This window comes from Dipodomys ordii, unplaced genomic scaffold (assembly GCF_000151885.1).
Source record: "Dipodomys ordii isolate 6190 unplaced genomic scaffold, Dord_2.0 Scaffold120, whole genome shotgun sequence".
NCBI classification, from domain to species: Eukaryota; Metazoa; Chordata; class Mammalia; order Rodentia; family Heteromyidae; genus Dipodomys; species Dipodomys ordii.
In genome coordinates this window covers 670,934-692,196 of record NW_012267336.1, presented here as the reverse complement: position 1 = coordinate 692,196, position 21,263 = coordinate 670,934, and the positions used below count along the sequence as shown (strand labels likewise).

The following is a 21,263-nucleotide window of genomic DNA, read 5'->3' as shown; positions in this document are numbered from 1 at the left end:
TGGGGCTGGGAAGGTGGCTCAGTGGCAGAGCACTTGCCTTGCATGCATGAGGCCCTGGGTTCCGTTCCTCAGCACCAAATAAGCTGAGAAAACTGGAAGTGGCGCTGTGGCTCAAGTGGTAGAGTGTTAGCCTTGAGCTGAAGAGCTGTGAGACAGTGCCCAGGCCTCACAACCAACAACAAGAAAAAGTAACTCCCTTCATTATGGGCTGGGAAGGTGGCTCAGTGGTAGAGCGCTTGCCTTGCATGCATGAGGCCCTGGGTTCCATTCCTCAGCACCACATAAACAGAAAAAGCCGGAAGTGGCGCTGTGGGTCAAGTGGCCTCGAGCTTAAGAGCTCAGGGACAGCACCCAGGCCCAGAGTTCAAGCCCCACGACCAACAAAAAGATGGAGTGGAGCTGTGTCAAGTGACAGAACACTAGCCTAGAGCAGAAAAAGCTAAGGGACAGTGCGTACGTAGGCCCTGAGTTCAAGCCCTAGTACCAGCAATAAAACCAACAAGGGTGCGTACAAAGAGAGCAGGGCCCTCCCTGCCCTCTGCGCTTAGGAATAGAAGCTATTGATTTCCCACCAGACAACGTGGTAGGCTCGTTATTTTTACCCATGCACCTATGGGAGAAAAAGTCTGTGGTCTTGACATCTTGTAGGAGCTGAGAAGCAAGCAAAGCAAAGCTCACTTCGCCAGCTCTGCGCTGGAAAATAAGGCCATGCTGAGCCTCTACATTATCTCCCGGCAGCAGGCAGGCCCCCATGGGCAGCTCTGCTCCATCCTGTGCCTCCCATCCACTCAGCTTCCCCTCCCGGCGTTCCAGGGCAGGAGGGGCAGAGGAGGGAGCTCCCACTGCCCTCTGGGTAATCAGCTGGGGTAGAGGTCAAGTGGACAGGAGGTAGCCGTGAGGGAAACAGACCCTGGGTCAAGAAGATTAAGAACCAAGAGGCTGTGGTGGCCACAGGCACAGTGAGTGGCTGGGGCGGGCGGGCTGGTCCCAGCCTTTCAAACAAAAGGGACAAAGAACCCATTGCCTCTAAGATTAGGGAGGGGGGAGGAGGATGCAGGGCTGAGGGGGGCAGGGCAGCCTGGAGAAGGCCTCTTGTGTTTATCCCTGCAACAAGCCAAGCCTCAAAACAGATACCTCCTCTGGAAGGCCGCCCGTGAACTGGAGGCCCCTAGCTAGGCTCTCCACTCCAACCTGGCCCACAGGAGGCCCAGGTGAGCCCAAGCTCAGGGCTCCTGAGACTGCATAGTAAGAGGAGAGAGACTACCCCTTCTCCCCTCCACCCCGGACAGCAGTGAAGGTGAGGGGAAAGGGGGCAGGGACTCACCAGCCACGAAGTCCCCGAAGCCGATGGTGGAGATGGTGATGAAGGAGTAGTAGAGGCCCTCGATGTACTTCCACTCCTCGGTCACCATGAACACGAAGGGTGGGATCACCAGGTGGACCAGGACGCCCCACACAATGAAGATGGCCGTGCACGTGATCTGGGCCTTCCGCTGCGGGGGGGGGGGGGGGCGGGAGAGAACAAGTCAGATAGGTGGCAGAGAACCAGAACCCAGAGAGCACTGGGGACTCCCAGATGGCTGGGCAGGCAGCTAGGAGAGAGGCCAGCTGGGTACCCCCCAGGCCAGCCATGCGGGGCTTACTGTCAGGAAAGAGGCAGGTGTTCTCTCCCTGACCAGGAAGGGCAAAAAGGGGCAGAAACTGCACTCTTACCATCTGTACTAACAGAGGTCCTAACAAGGGTACTCTAACACCCTTGTCCAATTTTTTTTGTTTCTTGGCCAGTCTTTGGGGTTGAACTCTGGGCCACCACACCATATCCCTGAGCTCTTTTGCTCAAGGATAGTAGCACTCTACCACTTAAACCACAGCTCCACTTCCAGCTCTTTTTGTAGTTTATTGGAGATAAGACTCTCATGGATTTTCCTCTCTGGGCTGGCTTCCAACCATGATCCTCTGATCTCAGCCTCTTGAGTAGTTAGGATTACAGGAGTGAGCCACTAGTACCCAGCCCTTGTCCGGTACTTAGAGCCTTCCAGATCTCTGTTATGTCATGGTACCCTGTCTCTCTGGCTAGCACCTACAATTGGGGACATACCAAGCTTACTCCTCTTCTGGTCAGGAACTGGCCCAGCCTCTTGGCACGTCCCCCGAAGAATTTGCCCAGGGCACTGATCCATGTCAGGCACAGTGGCACCCCGAAGAGACCATAGAAGACGCAGAAGAGGCGTCCAGTTGAAGTTTTGGGAGCCACATTGCCATAGCCTGAGGAGAGAGGCAATGAGGAGAGGCTAAGGAGGCAAAGTCCCAGCACAGGGCTGGGGCTTCCCCCTCCTCTAACGGGGTACCTGTCTCCTACACCCACATGTCTACACATGCCCCTCCCAGTGAAGTCCATCTTTTCTTTCTTTTTTTTTGGGGGGGGGAGTGATCATGGGGCTTGTATTCTGAGCCTGAGCGCTGTCCTTCAGCTCTTCAGCTCAAGGTAAGCACTCTACCACTTGAGCCACAGCACCACTTCTGGTTTTCTGGTGGTTCACTGGAGATAAGAGTCTCACAGACTTTCCTGCCCAGGCTGGCTTTGAACCACGATCCTCAGATCTTAGCCTCCTGAGTAACTAGGATGACATGCGTGAGCCACCGGCGCCCGGCTTTTCGTATCCTTTTAGAATCTGGGCTTCACTGGCCAGTGAAAGTGACGTGAGCAGGCTAAGCTCCTTCTTCCCGGATTCTCTGGCAAATGCCCAGTTGGGGATCTTCCTGCCATACTTAGAGATGCCCGGGTCACAGGTGGCTGCCTTACAGTTTCATCCTCAGCTGAGTTCCCAGCCAACCACCAGTGCCAATGGACACACGTGGAGTAGGAGGAGCTACCATGAAACCACCACACATTCCAGAAACCAAGCAGGAAAGCACAATTGGCTGAAACTAACCACCCACCAAACAGCACATCACTTAAACCTCAAACTGTGGAAACGATCAGCCACGCAAGCACAGATCACCGTGCTTATGCAGTGAGCAACCTGAGCAATCTCCTGTGTGGCTCCAGCCATTTGAGTTGTGTCACTATTTCAGTTCAAAGAGCCCCAGGCCAGGCCCCACTGGCAGGCCTGGCTAGTCACCAAGAACTTGCTAAGTCCTTATGAATGGAAGGGACAGACTGTAATTTCCTGACTCTGTCCCCAACAAGGCAGCGTCGTCACCAGAGCTGATTTCTGCAAGGTCCTGAGGAGGAGAGGACATGGGGATGGGTGTCCCCATGGTCTCTCGACTCACCAATAGTGGTGATGACTGTGGCTGCAAAGATCATCGCATTAGGCCAGTTCCAGTTGTTGAAGGTCTGATTTCCTGTGATAGCCACGCCCTGTCCTGCAGCTTCCGACACTACCTGCAAGGAGAGAGTGACAATGTAACAATGGTGGTGAGAGTTCAGCCACAGTAAAGCCAGATGCCCATGGCTCATGCCCCTCACCCTAGCTACTCAGGAGGCTGAGGCCTGAGGATCGCTATTTCCAGGCAGGAAAAGTCCATGAGACTCATCTCCAATTAACCACACAATAACCACACAAAAGCTGGAAGTGGAGCTGTGGTTCAAGTGCTAGCCTTGAGTGCAAAAGCTGAAGGACAGCACTTAGGCCCTGAGTTCAAGCCCCAGGACCAGTGCATGCGTGCACACAGACACACACACCTGCACCCACGGCAGGTGTGACACAGACACCCAGGTCTCCCCATACCCCTCCCAGCCCTCTATCCTAGGCCAACCAATCATCTGGGCTGGATCAGCAGGCAGTGTGTGTGTATTTCAGGATGACTTGAAATTGTGCTGCCAGCTCCCCTCCCCCACTGTGGATAACAGGTGGTGGGCCCAGGGAAACCTCAGGTTGCACACCTGTTATGACCTGACCAGATCCAGCCCCCACCCCATCCTTGCAGGAGGGAGGCCACAATGGGACCACCAGAACCTAGATGGTAGGAATCCATAAAGAGAGGCTCTAACATCTGAAGTTCAAATACTGCAAGCCCAAAGACAACCTCAGGATGACCCATCCAGACAAGAAGAGAAGAGGAACTCGGCCAAACACCCCATGCAATCCAAGCCAAAGGCATCAGGAAAAGACCCAGGCGCAAGGGATGGAGCCGGGGGAGCCGGGGAGACGGAATTTCTAAGCCACCCGAGACATGACTGAGGTTTGGTGGGAAGGGACGGGCGGAGGGCCCTGAAGGAATGTGCAGGCCGTGTAAATGATCCACATACTCTGTGAAGAATTTTCCATGATGACATGCTTGCCCCACACCATCAAACCGCACAATCCTGGCTCCCCCAACCATTTCCAAAACACTGGCTATGTGGAAGATAGGCATCGTCGCCTTGACCCTGGGCCAGGACAAGGTCCTGCCTTCAGAGAGCTCGCTGTCCAGCAGGCCCAGCCCTCACGCGAGCAATTACCAGACTACATTTAGATACTGACAGGCCAGCAGAACTGAGACAAAAATACTAAAGACCATCCATAAGTATTTCTTCCCAGCTGGGTACCAGTGCTCATACCTGTAATCCTCAGAAGGCTGAAATGTGAGGAATACAGTTGGAAGCCACACCCAGAAGAAAAGTCCTTTGAGACTGTGGCTCTCCAATTAAGCAACGAAAATATAGACGTAGAGCTGTGGCTCAAGTGGTAGAGCACCAGCCTTGAGTGAGAAAGCTAAGAATGTAGCATCCTGAGTTCAAAACTCCTGTACAGGCACCCAAAACAAGAAATATTTCTAATGCTGGGGTTGAACCCAGGATCTCACACATTGCTAGGTTGAGCATCCTACCACTGAGCTACATGAGCTACACCCCCAGCCTCAAAAGATTTGTGAAAAACCTTTTTCTTTCTTATTCTTTTTTTGTCAGTTGTAGGGTTGAACTCTAGGCCTGGGTGCTGTCCCTCAGCTTTTCAGCTCGGCTTTTTAAGCCAAGCGCTCTACCACTTGAGCCACATTGCCACTTCGAGATTTCTGGTGGTTAATTGGAGATAAAAATCTCACAGACTTTCCTGCCTGGGCTGGCTTTGAACTGTGATCCTCAGATCTCAGCCTCCTGATCAGCCAGCATTATAGGTGTGAGCCACTGGTGCCCGGATCTCTCTCTATTGATCCTGGGGCTTGAATTCAGAACTCAGGGCTTGGGCACTATGCCTGAGGGGCTTTTTTTGTTTTGCTCAAGGATAGTGGTCTACCACTTGAGCCACAGCTACACTTCTTTTTGGTAGTTAATTGGAGGTAAGAGTCTCATGGACTTGCCTGTCTATCGAGGCTGGCTTCAAACTGTGATCCTCAGATCTCAGCCTCCTGAGTAACTAGGATTACAGGCGTGAGCTACTAGTGCCTGACAAACAAACCTTGGAAAGAAGAGAATGAGGAAGTGCCAGTGCCCTGGGTGCTGACATTAAACAGAAGACAGAGAGACGCCTCCGCTCCTCTCTGCCTCCACCTGGTATCTCTGACACTCATTTTAAACCAGACGGCTTAAAAATAAAACAGATGAGAATACAATAAAACAAAGCCAGCCTGGGCTACAAAGGGAGAGACTGTCTCAAAAAATAAGAAAATAGGGCTAGGAAGGTGGCTCAGTGGTAAAATGCTTGCCTTGCATGCATGAGTCCCTGGGTTCAATTCCTCAGCATCACATAAGCAGAAAAAGCCGGCAGTGGTGCTATGCTCAAGTGGTAGAGCGCTAGTCTTGAGCTGAAGAGCTGAGGGACAGTGCCCAGGCCCAGAGTTCAGGCCCCATGACTGACAACAAAGAAAGGAAGGAAAAGAAAATATAAAAAATTTAAAAATCCATAAGAATTCCTTTAAGTAGGAACTGAATCACTGATGGAAGATGACTCTGTGTGATTCCCAAGGAATTGTGGGCCACAATAAAACACCTCTGAACACAAGCTACCTCTATTTCCACACAAAAAGGAAAAGGGTAGACTTTAAAAATCTGGAAATCAGCCAGGCGCTGGAGGCTCATGCCCGTAATCCTAGCAACTCAGGAGACTGAGATCTGAGGATCATGGTTCAAAGCCAGCCCAGGCAGGAAAGTCCGTGAGTGAGACTCTTATCTCCTATAAACTACTAGAAAACGGGAACTGGCACTGTGGTTCAAGCAGTAGAGTGCTCGCCTTGCAGGGACAGCACCCAAATCCAGAGTTCAAACCCCAGGACTGACCAAAAAAAAAAAAAAAAAAGAATCCGGAAAGCAAGCCTCTATCTTGGGCAACTTTTTGCTAGTTTATTTCAATCTATCTTACTATGTGGCCTCCATTGCATCATAATCCTCTTGCCTCAGCCTCCCCCGCTGATGCCTGGCTTTTGGAAACTTCAAAGAATCAAGTGTTTGAAACACTTCCGGAAGAGGAAAGGGTGGGCCAGAAAAGTCCTTTTCTCCAAAGGGTATACACCTAGATCGACTTCTTGTGGAATTTAGTCAACCTGAGCTAGCAGGACAATAGAGATGGGTTTTGAGATAGAGAGATGCTTGTAAACAGAAGAACTGTGGCACGGAAGAAAAAGATTAGCTGGGTTAATTCCAAAGTAGTGATTCTAGTCACCACCAATCCTGAGTGGATCTCTAGAACTGAGCCTCAGGCTCAGGCTGGGAAGGTGGCTTAGTTGTAGAGTGCATGCCTAGCATGCGTGAAGGCCTAGGTTCAATCCCTCAGTGCCACATAAACAGAAAAAGCTGGAAGTGGCACTATGGCTCAAGTGGTTGAGTGCTCACCTTGAATAAAAGAAGTTCAGGGACAGTGCCCAGGCCCTGAGTTCAAGCCCCAGAACTGGCAAAAAAAAAAAAAAAAAAAAAGCCCTTTTCCTCAAAGGCACTGACAGCTTAAATGCCAGAAGCAGAGAACACAAAAATAAGTGTTGGGTATCAGACAGACTGATGGTCATCATACTACTACAGCAATACCCAGGCCCACAATCCCCTGCGCAGGCAACATCAAGAAAACCCACAGGACTAAGATAGGCATTATCTTCTACATTTAACTCCTGCCTTATTTGGATCAGAAAAGACCAATCTGTCCAAGACCAGTCCTTGGGCTTCACTGAACTTGAGTCAACAAACATGGCTGCCAAGAAAAATTAAATACCAAGTCAGAGCCATGAGTACCTATCTCCCCAAGGTGGGGGACAATGGTGCATTCTGGGTACTGGGGGCCAGGGGTCAAGATAAGAGGGGGCGGCTCTTGGGGATAAAGATCTAGCTCTGAATGGGTGACTTGTACAAAGATCAGCTTCTGACAAGAAGTATGTAGACCAAGGGTGAATGAGTGTCATTTATCAGGAGTACGGTACGGTATGACTTGAACGGCAGCTCAACGGGGGGGGGGGGGGGAGGGGGGGACGGACGCAAGAGCTGCTTGGCAAAGGCTGTTGGAAGGACGCTGTATATGCCAGGCACAGGGGGGTACACAGTGAACACACAATCCTGCTGTCCCACAGGCTTATTATCCAAATAGATGATGGGAGATGGGACCCTACTGGCTGGCATGGGCAGAGTGGTCAGACATGCTAAATGCCTGGAGGCTGAAGGCCACGTCCATGCACAACACTGCACTGCTTAGACACACAGAGCCCAGAGCCCACCCAAGGTAATTTGTGGTGTAGAAATCGTTTGGAAAAGGTGAAGTAGGGGGCTGGGAAGGTGGCTCAATGGTAGAATATTTGCTTTGCATGCATGAGGCCCTGGGTTCAATGCCTCAGCACCACATAAGCAAAAAGAAAAAACACGGAAGTGGTGCTGTAGCTCAAGTGGTAAAGCGAGTGCCCAGGTCCAGAATTCAAGCCTCCCCCCCCCCAAAAAAAGGCGAAGTAGCTACTGAACTAAATGCTGACAAAACAGTCCTTGAAAAAGGCCATATTAAGCCAGGTGCTGACCTCAAGAGGCTGAAATTTGAGGATCATGGTTCAAAGCCAGCCCAGGCAGGAAAGTCTCATCTCCAATTAACCACCAGAAAATCAGGTGTAGTGCTATCCTTGAGCACTAAAGGTTAGGGACAGCGCTCAGGCCCTGAGTTTATAAGTCCATGATGGATTGGGGGGGGGGAAGGAACCACTACATTATTAGACTGGGTGCTGTGTAATTCTAGCTACTCAGGAGACTGAGATCTGAGGATCATGGTTCAAAGCCAGTCTGGACAGGAAAGTCCATAAGAGTCTTATCTCTAATTAACTACCAAAAAGTTGGAAATGGAGCTTTGGTTTAAGTGGTAGAACATCAACTTTGAGGGAGAAGCTAAGGGGCAGCACCCAGGCCCTGGGTCATGCATGCATGCGTGCGCACACGCACGTGCACGCACACACGCACGCACACACACACACACACACACACACACACACACACACACACACACACACACATACACACACAGAGGCATTACTAAGTGATATTAGGAACAAGAAGAGATGGGCAAGCCTGCTCTTCACCCCATAGATGGCATAAGACCCTGCCATGTCTTATCCACTACTCTGCCTCCCTGGTGTCCTTGGCCAGTGCCTCCTCCTCTGCCAATGAAAACTGAGCTCCCTGAGCTGAAGATGATGTGAATTTGGGGGTCCCAGCTCCCTGTTCCCATGTGTGGCTGTGACACCAGCCTGGTCACGGTCAGATTGGGGGGGGATGGGGAGGGCGGGTTTAACTGTCTCCCAGAACAGAAGAGCTGACCTAGGACAAAGGCCATCCCTGGGTCAGGGGAGGGCTGTGGGGGAAGCAGGCAAACACCCCCGTCGGACAAGACGTCCTGTCCTGGGGTTAGAGAAACAGCTCTCCCAGGAGGAGGTGGCCCCTGTTCACTTGCAGAATTCTTTAACTTGGCTCTCGAATCTATACAAGACAATATTTTCGTTTTTCTTCTAAGTCTAGAGGGTGATGAGAAAGTGAAGGGGAGGGGGGAAGATGGGGGGAAGCTGTGCCCACCCAGGCCTGGTTGAGCTCCTGTTCAGGGACAGAGTAGAGTTAGTTGCCTGCCTCTGTCACCTCCACCATAAAGACCCTGTGATTTATTGAGCGCTTACTATGTGCCAGGTGCTGTGCTCAGCACTTTATGAGCTTTTAGCTCATTTAATGAGGACAGGATCCTGCTGGGGAGATACAATCATTCTTTCCACCTTGCAAACCAGGATTGGAGCCTTCGAGAGATTAAAGTAGCTTGAAATTGTTTTTTTAATGGATTGAGACTAGAACCCAGGACCTTCTGGACACTGGGCACCACGACTCCATCCTTTTTTCCCATAAAGACACAGAAAGGAGGCCTGTGCATACTTCCGCCCTCTGCTACCAGCTGGGAAAACAGCACCCTAAAACCAGTCCGGCCACTCTACCCCTGCCCTCCGGCCAGGTGACACCCATGCTTCCTTCACCTGCTGTTCTGACCCACCTTCCTATGCACCTGCTGTCCACACAGCCCAGGTCCCCCAAAGTTCCTCATCTCACGGCACCTGAGGCCTTCCACGCTGAGTGAGCAGCCCCTCTGCATGGGTGGGCACATCTGGGGACTTGTTGCCACCCTCATACACAGGCAGGCAGCCCTTCTTCCCTTTATGGGCTGGGGTGGGGGAAACTGAGGCCAAGGCATTTAAAGGCTGTCTGGGAAATCCCAGCTACCTGATCTGTCACTGACACAGCTCCGCCTGGGGCTGCGCCTCCTGATGACAGATCCTGCCTTCACAGACCCTTCCTCTGTTTCCTCAGTGCTCACATGGTCTCCCCATGTCTGGTGTCCCCCAGGGTCTGCTCTGAGGTACTGCAGGATCCACTGTCACATCTCTCTCTCTCCCCGGCCTCTCAGCCTCCTGGTCTGACTGCACAGGTACTAAGCTGGTATCTGAGCACGTCACTAGGGCAGACCCTCCTCCAAGCACTTTAAAAAACACTCAGCTCTTGGAACCAATACGCCCGGCAAAGCAGATAGCTGATTAGTATAGCTATAGTAAATATGCAAAAACCAGCACTTAACCAAGGTCACATAGATAGTTGAAGGTGGAGCTGGGATGTGAACCGGGGCAGAACCGAGGGCAGGAGAACACCGAGCAGGCGACTCATCCACACATGAAGTCAAGTCTAGAACACGCTCCCGACAGCTGCAAGGGAAATGCCGGCAGAGCGGAGCGTCCCTTAACAGACTTACCTCTTTATCACTAGTCTAAGACACTGCCTGGTCGGCACATAGCTGCAACGGGGTTTGTTGTTTGTGTTTTGGTGCTAGTTCTAGAGCTTGAACTCAGGACTTGGGCGCTGTCCCTGAGCTATTTGGCTCAAGATTAGCACTTTACCATTTGAGCCACAGCTCCACTTCCAGCTTTGGGGTAGTTAACTGGAGATAAGAGCCTCATGGCTTTTCCTATCCGGGCTGGCATTAATTGTAATTCTCAGATCTCAAGCCTCCTGGGTAGCTAAGATGACAAGCGTGAACAGTCAGTGCCCCCATCCCCACAAATACAAAAGTCAAGTTCAAAGCTGGCCTGGGCAGAAAACTCCATGAGACTCTGATCTCCAATAAACCACTAGAAAACCGGAAATGGTGCTGTGGCTCAAGAGGTAGAGCGCTCAGCCTTGAGCCTTGAACTGAAGAGAACAGGGACAATGCCCAGGCCCAGAGTTCAAGCCCCACAACTGATGAGAGAGAGAGAGAGACAGACAGACAGACAGAGACAGACAGAGAAACAGAGAGACGCAGAGAGAAATAGAGGTTGGGGAGGGACCTGGAAACTCTACCACCAGGGAGCAGAGTTAGAGGGGTGACATCATCAGCACAGCAAGTTTCTAAGAGAGAAAGTTAAGCCCCTATATCAACTCTTGAACAGAACTCCTTGGCTTTCTCTGACCCAGGCTGACTCAACCTCGGGAGCTATTTCCCTGAGGTTCATTGGGGGCTGAGGGGAAGGGGGTGCTGCACGGTGGTTTCTGGATGATGAACCTGAGACATCTCCACCATCCAGCAAGGTAGCGACTGGCAACTTTGGCCGGATGCCTAAGGGAAAAACCACTGTGGAGTTTAAATAAATACTGGGTCTGGTTTTCAACTGCAGATAAGATTGTTGGTTTGGGCATGGGTTTATAAAAGATCTCCCGCCTCCACATGCCCCCCAAACAAAACAAGTAAAAAAAAAAAAAGTCCCAGGGGCCACTGCACAGTCCGGCAGCTGCCGCTAGTAGAGGAACTTATGGGGTGCCCACAGACCTGCCAACTGCTTCTGAGAAGGAAGAGTAAGGCCAGGGAAGGAATTCTTGGTATTTTCCTCTCCCCGGGCCCAGGTGACTGGGGTGTGGCTCTCGGATGGGAGCTGTTAGTTCGTGGCAAGGTGTTGGCACAAAATCAATGGTGCCACCCAGCTACCTGCACCAGCTTGGGACCCAGGTTGTCTGGGTTGTGCCTCACCAAGGGGAAGAATGGGTCTTGGGCTAAGCAGTGATCCGGTCTCCCTTACACCAGGAGCTCCTTTTATTTTTATTTTTTTTAGCTTCTCTGTACATCATCAGCAAGTTACATCTGCATGCACCTGTTCCAATGCCTCCATGGAGTATCCATACGGTTTTTAGCAAAAAGAGGGTCTGTTCTACTGTTGGAGCTTTGGAATACTAGGATGATGACAAAGGAACTGAAGATGGGAAGTATTCTATGCAGCTCTACCTGTACTTTGAGACTCTCTAACAACCTTCTCTCTCAACCTGCCTGTGATCCCTGGGGTTCCCTACTAGGGCAGGTGAAGCCTCATTAATATTCACTGTTGCAGGGTGCTGGTGGCTCACGCCTGTAATCCTGGCTACTCAGGAGGCTGAGGTCTGAGGATCGCGGTTCAAAGCCAGCCTGGGCAGGAGAGACCGTGAGACTCCTATCTCCAATAAACCACCAGAAAACCGGAAGTTGGCGCTGTAGCTCAAGTGGTAGAGTGCTCCCCTTGAGCTGAAGAGCTGAAGGACAGCGCTCAGGCCCAGAGTTCAAGCACCATGACTGACCAAAAAAAAAAAAAAAAAATTCACTGTTTTTTCCTGACCAGCCCCAGGGACTTCAGGCCCACACTAGCCACACCCTCCCAGCTCATTGCTTGCTCTGCTGTCTTGAGAGCCAAATTCCTTAGAGCTCTACCTTTTCTACCTCTACCCTTACGCATCCAGCCCCTTCCCCACCTTCGCTTAGCCCAGCAATGCTGTCCCCTGGCTGGCCCTGTGCTCTGTGCTGCCCCTCATCCACCTTTGACAGGGGACTGTGCCTCCTCAGTACCTTCTTGTTTTGAAAGGTAAAGGTTTCTCCCTGGCTACTGATGAATTTAGTGAAAAGTCACCTGCAGAACCATTCAGGATTTAGGAAGAGGTTGAGACTGTGGAGGGACATTAGAGATGAGGGCTGGGAGGACCAGAGAGCAAGATGCCTAGAAGCGCGGCCAGCTGTGAATCTACTGCAGTATCATGACGATCACATCCACATCCACAAAAGGTCTGAGTCATTAGCCGGGCACTGATAGCTCATGCCTGTAATCCTAGCTACTCAGGAGGCTGAGATCTGAGGATGGCGGTTCAAAGCCAGTCCGGGCAGGAGAGACCGTGAGACTCCTATCTCCAATAAACCACCAGAAAACCGGAAGTGGCGCTGTAGCTCAAGTGGTAGAGCGCTCGCCTTGAGCTGAAGAGCTGAGAGACAGCGCCCAGGCCCAGAGTTCAAGCCCCACGACCGACAAAAAAAAAAAAAAAAAAAAAAAGGTCTGAGTCATGTCCTGGGCTGGCTGGATGCCAACAGACATCGCCCTGCTGCCTCAGAACCATGAGCACGTTCGAATTCACCGATTACTCGTGGAATTTTCCACGTGGCAAATGTCAGCTGAGCTCCCTGTAGGTGACTGAAACCAGGGACAGTGAAAGTGCAGAGAGGAGGAAGAGGAGGAGGAATACTGGAGTGTGACTTAGTGTGACATCATCTAGAAAAGGGGGGTGCAGGGTAGGATGGGAAAACACCTGTGGTTGGGTCCTAGCCCCCAGAGGTTCTGATAGAAATAGTCTGAGCCAGGGGCTGGGAACGTGGCTTAGTGGTAGAGCGCTTGCCTACCATGCACAAGTCCCCGGGTTCGATTCTTCCATTCCATATGAACAGAAGAAGCCAGAAGTAGAGCCGTGGTTCAAGTGGTAGAACACTAGCCTTGAGCAAAAGGTCAAGGACAGTGCCCAGGCCCAGAGTTCAAATTCCAGGACTGGGAAAGAAAGGAAGGAAGCAAAGAAGGAAAGAAGGAAAGAAAGAAAGCAATAGTCTGGGCCAGAAGTAGGAAGTGAGATGCTTAAAAGCTGCCTAAGTGACTGATAACTACACTCAGCCCATCTAAAAACCACTACTGCGGGCTGGGAAGGTGGCTCAGTGGTAGAGTGCTTGCATTGCATGCATGAGGACCTGGGTTCGATTCCCCAGCACCACATAGCAGAAAAAAAAGCCGGAAGTGGTACTGTGGCTCCAGTGGTAGAGTGCTAGCCTTGAGCTGAAGGGACAGCGCCCAGGCCCAGAGTGCAGGCCCCACGACTGGACAAAAAAAAAAAAAAAAACCCACTACTGCTTACCAAAAGCGATCAGGCCCTGCCCCAGTCTGCACGGATGACTGGCAGCTGGCCCCTCCTCCTTTGGGTTTCCCCCACCCACTCTCCTGGGCCCCACCTGCCGGGCCTGGGCCATGGATCTCTCAGCAGTCTCTGCAGAGCCCAGAGGCACCGTGAGGTCTCACGCTCCCTCACTAGTGGGGAGCAAGCGTGTGCCAAATAGGGGGCAGGCCTTCAGCAGAAACTTCTGGGTTTCCGATTTTCACAGGCCTGTCCTCATTCAGGAGGGACAAAGAAAACAAGGCAGGTGACCCTGCCTGCATTGTTCTCAGCCCGGGGTGGTCACCCCTGGGCTCCGGCAGCCAGGCGCCCCTCCCGTGAGAGCTGGGTCCAGGCACTGGTGGCCCCAGGGCTGCAGCAGGTCTGGCTAAAGCAAACAGTAAAAGGCAGGGAGTTTTGGCTCGGGAAGGGGTGTCAGCATTCTGAAGCACCTGGAGGCCCGGGTGATGAATAATGCTGGAAACCCCTGTGTGTGTGGACACAAGGGGACCTTCCAGGCCCTGGCTCCATCCTCTAGCGCTGCTGAGAACACATCCCTCCCAAACACCCCCATACTATACGATCCTCTGGGGCTGGGTCCTCAAAACTCATCCTCACCTCAATCTCTGAAGGACTCGGGGACGGGGGGGGTGTCCAGTGAGGCTCAATGCCAGGAAGGGCATCCTCTATCTACCCAGAGTGATGACCACAGACTGTCCTGTCACAGGTGGTCATGGCCAGGACCCAGCCTGTGCTGGTTGGTGCCTGCCCCCAGAATCTAAATCTAAAGGGTATCTATCTGTCCCTCTGCTTTGATGCCAGCGGTGAGCCCCAGGGAGGGCAGGGAATGGCTCCTTTGGGAGAGTGAGGAGCTCCCTTCCCTGGGTGCTAGGTCTCTCTGAGAAGAGGCTCCAGGGCTGAACTTGGCCCTGGGACTTGTCCTCTCCTCTCTGGGCCTGCACTGCAATCCTCCTGATCACCCAGTCCCTATCCTACTCCGACCACCACTGCCTGTCATCCTGGGACCCAGCATCCTGAAGGTAAAACAGGCTGAGCAGGAGGACCTCACTCCCACTGCAGAGATGAGGAATCTACAGACAGGGCATGGCTGGAATCACAAAGTGCAGCAGGCCCTGCCAGGGACCCCAGAACCAGAACTCCCCCCAACACCCCAATCTGGGGACTAGGCTAAGTAAGAAATGCCAAGTGAAGCAGCATAGAAAGGTGCCAGGTGGGGGCACAAACAATGTGACAGTTCCGTCACTCATCTCGGCTCCTCCTGTCAAGATTTCCCGTTTTCTTCTGCTTCCTACCCCAGCTCCGGCAGACACACCCACCTCTTCCATTTACCCTGACCTTGGGGAAAAGGAGAAGGAGCAACCATGAGAGAATCACCAGCTCCTCGGGATTTCTAAAAGCAGCGCCCTGGAGCAGGCCGCTAAGGAGGTCATGGGAACTGCTGACTGGCGATCCCCACGTTCAGGGCAGACAATGCCAGGCGGATTTGGATACCTGCAGCCCAGAGGCCTTTGCTTCCTGTCCTCCCCAAGTCCAGGCCCACACTGGCCAGTCCATTTCTAAACACAAATACCCAGTTTGGGGATACAGAGGAAAAAAGTCCTAGCTATACAGAAGATACATTAGGGTTCAAGCTCTGCATTTTTGAGTGTCTATCATCCATCAGTTCCCCTGGGCCATGTCCTGCATAGCTCTGAGCTTAATCTTCCCTGTCTGGGGAATGAGAGCAACCCAACCTTGCAGGGCAGGGCTGTTGACACTGAGAAACAGTGCCCCCTTGGTGCTGGGTGCGGCTAGTATGTTCCAGGAGTAAGTACCCAGCAGCAGAGTAACTGTGGCCACAGTTGCTTCACAGGGGCCGGGCCTGGTTTGGGGGGGAGGGGTCCCTCGCACTGAGGGTCTGCAAGCTGCATGTGGCCTCCAGTACTGGAGGAGCAGAGTTGGGTTGATGGGATGGCCGCCGGCCACCTAGCTCTACCCTGAAGCTGGAACTCAGACTTCCACTCCCTGAGCCTATGTGGGCACCTGCACATACCTCAAGCTCTCAAACCCAACAGGTTTCAGCTCATCTAAGCACCCCTCCCTCATTCTCTCTGCTGATCAGCCTGCAGGTGAGTTTATCTGGCCTACTGCGTATTGCTGTATCTCTTCTAGATAGATCACACCTTTGCCTCACTCACCCTTAATCCCACAGCAGGAGGTGGCAGGAGCCTGGCGGGCAGTATTTGACAATGGATGGCAGGATGTGGGAGGCCTGTTGGCCGGGGCTGGTGGGGAGTCCTCACAGGTATGAATGCAGGCTGGAAGCAATGACTGTTTTCCTGGCCCCAGTGCCTTTCCACAACCCCAGGTCCTGGCCCTGATGAGGCAGCTCCCTTGTGGACTTTGGAATCAGATTCCAGAGGAAGGAGACAGAGGGATGATGGGGGTAGAAGGAAGCTACTTATTCACTGGGCTAAAGAAAGAGAGGGTTAGCCAGGTGCTGGTGGCTCAAACCTGTAATCCTAGGAGGCTGAGATCTGAGGATTGTGGTTCCAAGCCAGCCTGGGCATCAAAGTCCTTGAGATTCCTATCTCCAATAAACTAGTCAGAAAAAGCCCAAGTGGCACTGTGGCTCAAGTGGTAGCCTTGAGCCAAAGAAGTTCAGGGACAGCCCAGGCCCTGAGTTCAAACCCCAGGACCACCCAGGACCAGGGTGGGGTGGGGTGGGGCGCTTGGTCCCCAAGACTCTGAGCCCAGGAGCTGCCAGTCCTGTTCTGTTGAGCACAGCTGCCTGCCCTCGGCTGTCTTGCTGGATGGCTAACATCCCCGGCTCCTATGGGGACACTTGCTACACTCACCCCTCCAGCCTATTCCTGTATCCTTTCAAGGGTCAGGGCCTACCATCTGTGCCCCGAGGCCCTGGACCAGCCCAGCACACTCCCTGACCCCAAGACCAGCTACTTGTCCTCTGCTTTCTCCCCAGTCTGTGCCTGTGGCAGTGTAGGGTAATGAGTAACTACCCGTCCTCAAGGGCAGGGTTTCTGATGGTAAGAGGTTATGAACGCTACTTCTTTATTATGATTTGTTTAAGATGACCAGGTGATTAAACCTCTTCACGAATTAAAAAAGGAAAGCCTAGAGGGGTTCAAGGCACAACAGCCGGGTACCCCTGCTTCCAGGAAAAGAGCCAACCTGTCTGTTTACCGCATACCTTCCCTCCCCACTGCAACCAACCCCGGGGATGACAGCTCTAGCCATCCCCGGAGCAAGATCTTACCCCATCTTTCCCCACACAGCTCCTAACACCTGTCATGAAATCCTTCCTCATTGCCTGACACTAATCTAAATCCCCAGCTGCAGGCCAAGTCCACTTCCTCCGGTCCAGTCTCGGGCTGGAGACAGACAGGAGCTAGCCTCCATCCTCTCTGGAATAAATTGTACAAGAAGGTTCTGGCATCCTCAGCCCAGGCATCTTGGTGGGGACGGTATTCTTTCTGCCTCCATAACCCCCTGGAAGACTGAGTCACAATGTACGATATCCATAACCCCCAAAGACATTGGGCCAAAGGGGGGGCCATGGAGGGACGGGGGTGCAGCTCAGAATCTCCATCTGCGATCCCAGGCCACAACACCCACAGTGGGAGCCCCTATTTGGAGACCATGGGGATGTGGAAAGAAAAGGCGGGAGGGAGCTGATGCGTGTGGCAGGCCCTTCCTGCCCTCGCTGCCCAGTCATGTCAGAAGGCAGCAGGGCACCCAGGCATTGCCATCTTACTTTTCCCTGCCCACCTCCCATCCCTGGCCGATGGACACGTGGGATGTGACCAGGGTTAGGCACACAGAGCACTTTGTGCTGAGGATGTGGAAAAGTACAGCCAGGCTCTCCGAAGACTGAGAGGCTGGGATGAGTGAGGTGAGGGGTGCGGTGGGTGGGTGGAAAAAACCCCTCCCATTCCCCCTAACCTGAGTGAGGCCCAAGGACCAGGGACAGGCCAAGCAACAGGAAATGGAAACTCTCCCACGAGCGGGAGAACAAGGTTCTTCTTGACTGAGCTGGAGTCTGTGAAATGCAGGCGGGCGGGGGGACCATAATTTGGAGACAGGGAGACAGACAGACACAGACACACACACACACACACAGAGGGCTGGAATTTTAAGCAACACTTCCTAGCCGGGCGCTGGTGGCTCACGCCTGTAATCCTAGCTACTCAGGAGGCTGAGATCTGAGGATCGCGGTTCAAAGCCAGCCCGGGCAGGAAAGACCGTGAGACTCCTATCTCCAATAAACCACCAGAAAACCGGAAGTGGCGCTGTAGCTCAAGTGGTAGAGTGCTCGCCTTGAGCTGGAGAGCTGAGGGACAGCGCCCAGGCCCAGAGTTCAAGCCCCACGACCGACAAAAAAAAAAAAAGAACACTTCCTAGGCCAGGTATGGTGGCACAAATCTGAGATGCCAGCACTTGGGAGGCTAAGGTTAAGAGGATGCTGAGCTCCAGGCCAGCCTAAGCTACACAGCAAGTCCCTGTCACAACACAACTTCCAAAGGCCACGTTTAACCCCTCCAGCCCTGGCCTCGGCTTCTTTGCGAAATGGCCAAGCACAGCCACTACATCCCACCAGTGCTCAGGGGTATAGCGAAAGGCGGAACAGAGTGTGAAATGCGGCTATGTAAGGGATGTGTCTCATTCTTGTTCTCTTCCGGCTGGAAGAGAACTGGGGCTGGAGTTGGGGGTACACTAGGTGTGGCTGTGGGAAGCTGAATGAAGGGACAGTGAGTGCCAGCCACCAAGATTGCAAGCAACTTGAGGGTCAGGTTGATGCAGGGGACCAAGGCAGGACAATCTTGGGCCATGTCAGCAGAGGAGAGGCCACTACCTAGGCTTGCCTAGAGTCAAGCTACCCTCAAGTCTGCCGAAGCAGGGCCTCTGTCCTGAACTAATGAAGTCCAAAACAAACCTAGCAGTGGACTCAAGGACACACACGGCCCACCCTCAGCCAGGCCCCTCTCCACCTGTGAAAGGCCTCAGTCACTTCCCAGGAAGAATGAGGAGACCAGAGGGCAAGTGGAAGACCCAAGGGGTTTTTGTGGTTGTTTTGTCAGCCATGGGGCTCGAAGCCTGGGCCTGAGCGCTGTCCCTCAGCTCTTCAGCTCAAGGTGAGCACTCTACCATTTGACCTACAGTGCCACTTCCCGTTTTCTGGGTGGTTTTTTGGGGTAAGAGTCTTATGGACTTACCTGCCCTGGCTGGCTTTCAACCGTGATCCTCCATCTCAGCCTCCTTTGTAGCTATGATTACAGGTGTGAGCCACCAGCACCCAGCCCAAGGGGTTTCCTTTACCTGAATTCTCCCCGAGGCCTCGGCCATTCTCTTTTTGAGAGGGCCAAAAACATGGCTTGCTCCAAATGTTCTATCTGGCCTGGCCAGCCAGCAGTGTCCCACTGTTCTACTCTACCTATTTAACCCAAAGACGGGACATGGGCCGTGAACAGACCTTCCCCTGCCTGACCTAGCTCAGGGCAGGGCCCACTGATTCAGAGTATTTGCTGAGCCATGGACGTGTCCCCGGCACTGGACAAAACAAAGGAAGGACAAGCCACAGCCTGCCCAGTGGGATCTCACAGCCTGCGAAGACAAAGGCAGACAGATGGGCGAGTTACAGGAGAAGATTGCAAGAGAATGCAGTGGACAATCCAACAGCAAGGCCCCTGGGGCCACGCCAGCCCCCTTTCAAGTCCAAGGAACAGGCAGGAAGTCCAACAACAGACGTAGAGACTGAGGCTCCGAAGACACAAACGAAGCATATTGGTACATGCCTGAAATCCCAGCACTAGGGAGGCTGAGGCAGAGGGGCAGTGGTGCGTTCCCAGCCAGGCTAGGCTATTCAAGGCCAGATGGAGCTGTGTGGTGTAAGACTCTGTCCCAAAACAAAAGCCAAACAAACAAAAGTGACACAAATGGACTAACCTAAAGTAAGATCGCAGATGACCCACCTGAAAAATACGCCTACATACAGGTCCCCGTTTCTCTACCACCACTCACGCTGGAGGTCTTCTGCCTTCCCTGACCTAGAATTTACCATAGGCCTTAGAATTAACTTAGAAAGAAAGCCCCTGAAAAGCCTGGCACTGGTGGCTCATGCTTGTAATCCTAGCTACTCAGTGAGGCTGAGATCAGAGGATTGCAGTTCAAAGACAGCCAAAGGAAGGAACGTCTGTGAGACTCTTATCTCCAATTAACCACCAGGAAACCGGAAGTGGAGCTATGGCAGAGTAATAGAGTACTAGCCTTGAGCAAAAGGGCTGAGCCCAGGCCCTGAGTTCAAGCCCCATGACCAACAAGACAAAAAACAAAACAAAACAAAACAAAAAAAGAAGCTGGGCACTGGTGGCTCACGCTTATAATCCTAGCTACTCAGAAGGCTGAGATCTGAGGATCCAGGTTCAAAACCAGCCTGGGCAGGCAAGTCCATGAGACTCTCATCTCCAATGAACCACCCAGAAAACAGCGAGTGGAGCTCTGGCTCAAAGTAGAAGAGCACTAGCCTTGAGCAAAAGAGCTCAAGGATAATGGCCAGGCCCTGAGTTCAAGCCCCACGACCACCTCCTCCCCCCAAAAAAGTCCCTGCAAATTTTAGTCACCTCCTCCTTCCATTATTTCCGGGACCAAGTGTCCATTAAACTAGCAGATGTGCCCCATCAACTGGTATCTCATGACCCTTAGGATGATACTTTTCAGTGGAAGGTCTAAAGTTCAAACCTCACCACCCATAGAGAAATAAACTTTTAAAGTAGAATTCAGCAGCCTCAACAATTAGCAATATCCCATTCGAAACTGAAATCACAAAGCAGGCTGTAGATAATGACTCATAGGCTACCTTCAAAGGCATCCTCCTGAATCTCCCTCTAGAAGAGGGGTTTACTGCCCCAGGCCCTCAGGCTGACCCAAGCCTCCAGTCACTATCCACATGCAACATTCCAGACGGAATGACACACAAGGGCCTGGGCTGTTTCAGATTCTGCCTGTGCTGGCTAGTGTTTCCTGTTCATCTTAAAGCCTAGGCAAGCTCCCTGTGGTCTCCCGGGAAGTACACGGGAATCAAGATCATACTTGTCGGTGGGGATTGTCTGGAGTGACCCTCCTGTGGGGGCACTGGCCAAAGCTGGCTGCACTAGGAAGCCACGTGCTCTTCTTGACCGGTGGCAGGCCAACGGTCACTCTCAAAGCTCTATGGACCAAAGGCTCACCTGGTTTCTCCAGACTCCAGGCCTCGGGCTTCAAAGTGCTCACAGCCATTGCTGTCCAGCAAATTATACTCTTGGCAGTTAAGCAGAAAACTAGCCCGTTGTTTACAGACTACTGAAAAGATGCTGGTTTTCAGAGAACATTCCATGAAAACCCATGTTTATGTGTGCTTCGTGGCCCTTGGACATAAAAACTAACCACGGTCATCTGCTTTATCCCTTAAGGAGCTGGAGCTCATTGTTACGAAAGCAACATGATGAAACTGCATTACAGAACGTGTGAGACAGAAGCAGGAGAGGAAAACCATCAATAATTCTGTCTCTCCACCTCAGCCCTGCCTGGCTTCTGTTTTTAAATTGAGTTTCTATGACTCAGACAAAACCATACACTTGACTTTATACCTCCCTGCTTCTCCCCCATCTTCCCACCCCCCCCC

The 21,263-nt window shown here is 52.4% G+C and overlaps 1 protein-coding gene across 3 annotated transcripts in view; it reads right to left on the bottom strand.

Moving 5' to 3' along the window:
• The window catches only part of Kcnk5 (potassium channel, two pore domain subfamily K, member 5), a 50,130-nt gene that overhangs the window by 4,352 nt on the left and 24,515 nt on the right, over positions 1-21,263 (bottom strand). The window contains exons 1-4 of one of the 3 annotated variants that reach the window (XM_013029648.1): positions 5,382-5,458; positions 3,277-3,388; positions 2,099-2,265; positions 1,325-1,493 (exon numbers count right to left, since the gene is read on the bottom strand). In XM_013029648.1, the coding sequence (XP_012885102.1) occupies positions 1,325-1,493; positions 2,099-2,265; positions 3,277-3,388; positions 5,382-5,429 (496 nt within the window). In that variant the 5' untranslated portion in view covers positions 5,430-5,458. Of the gene's footprint in view, positions 1-1,324; positions 1,494-2,098; positions 2,266-3,276; positions 3,394-5,381; positions 5,459-21,263 lie in introns of those variants that run through there. The other 2 variants (XM_013029644.1, XM_013029647.1) reach the window with 2 other exon arrangements.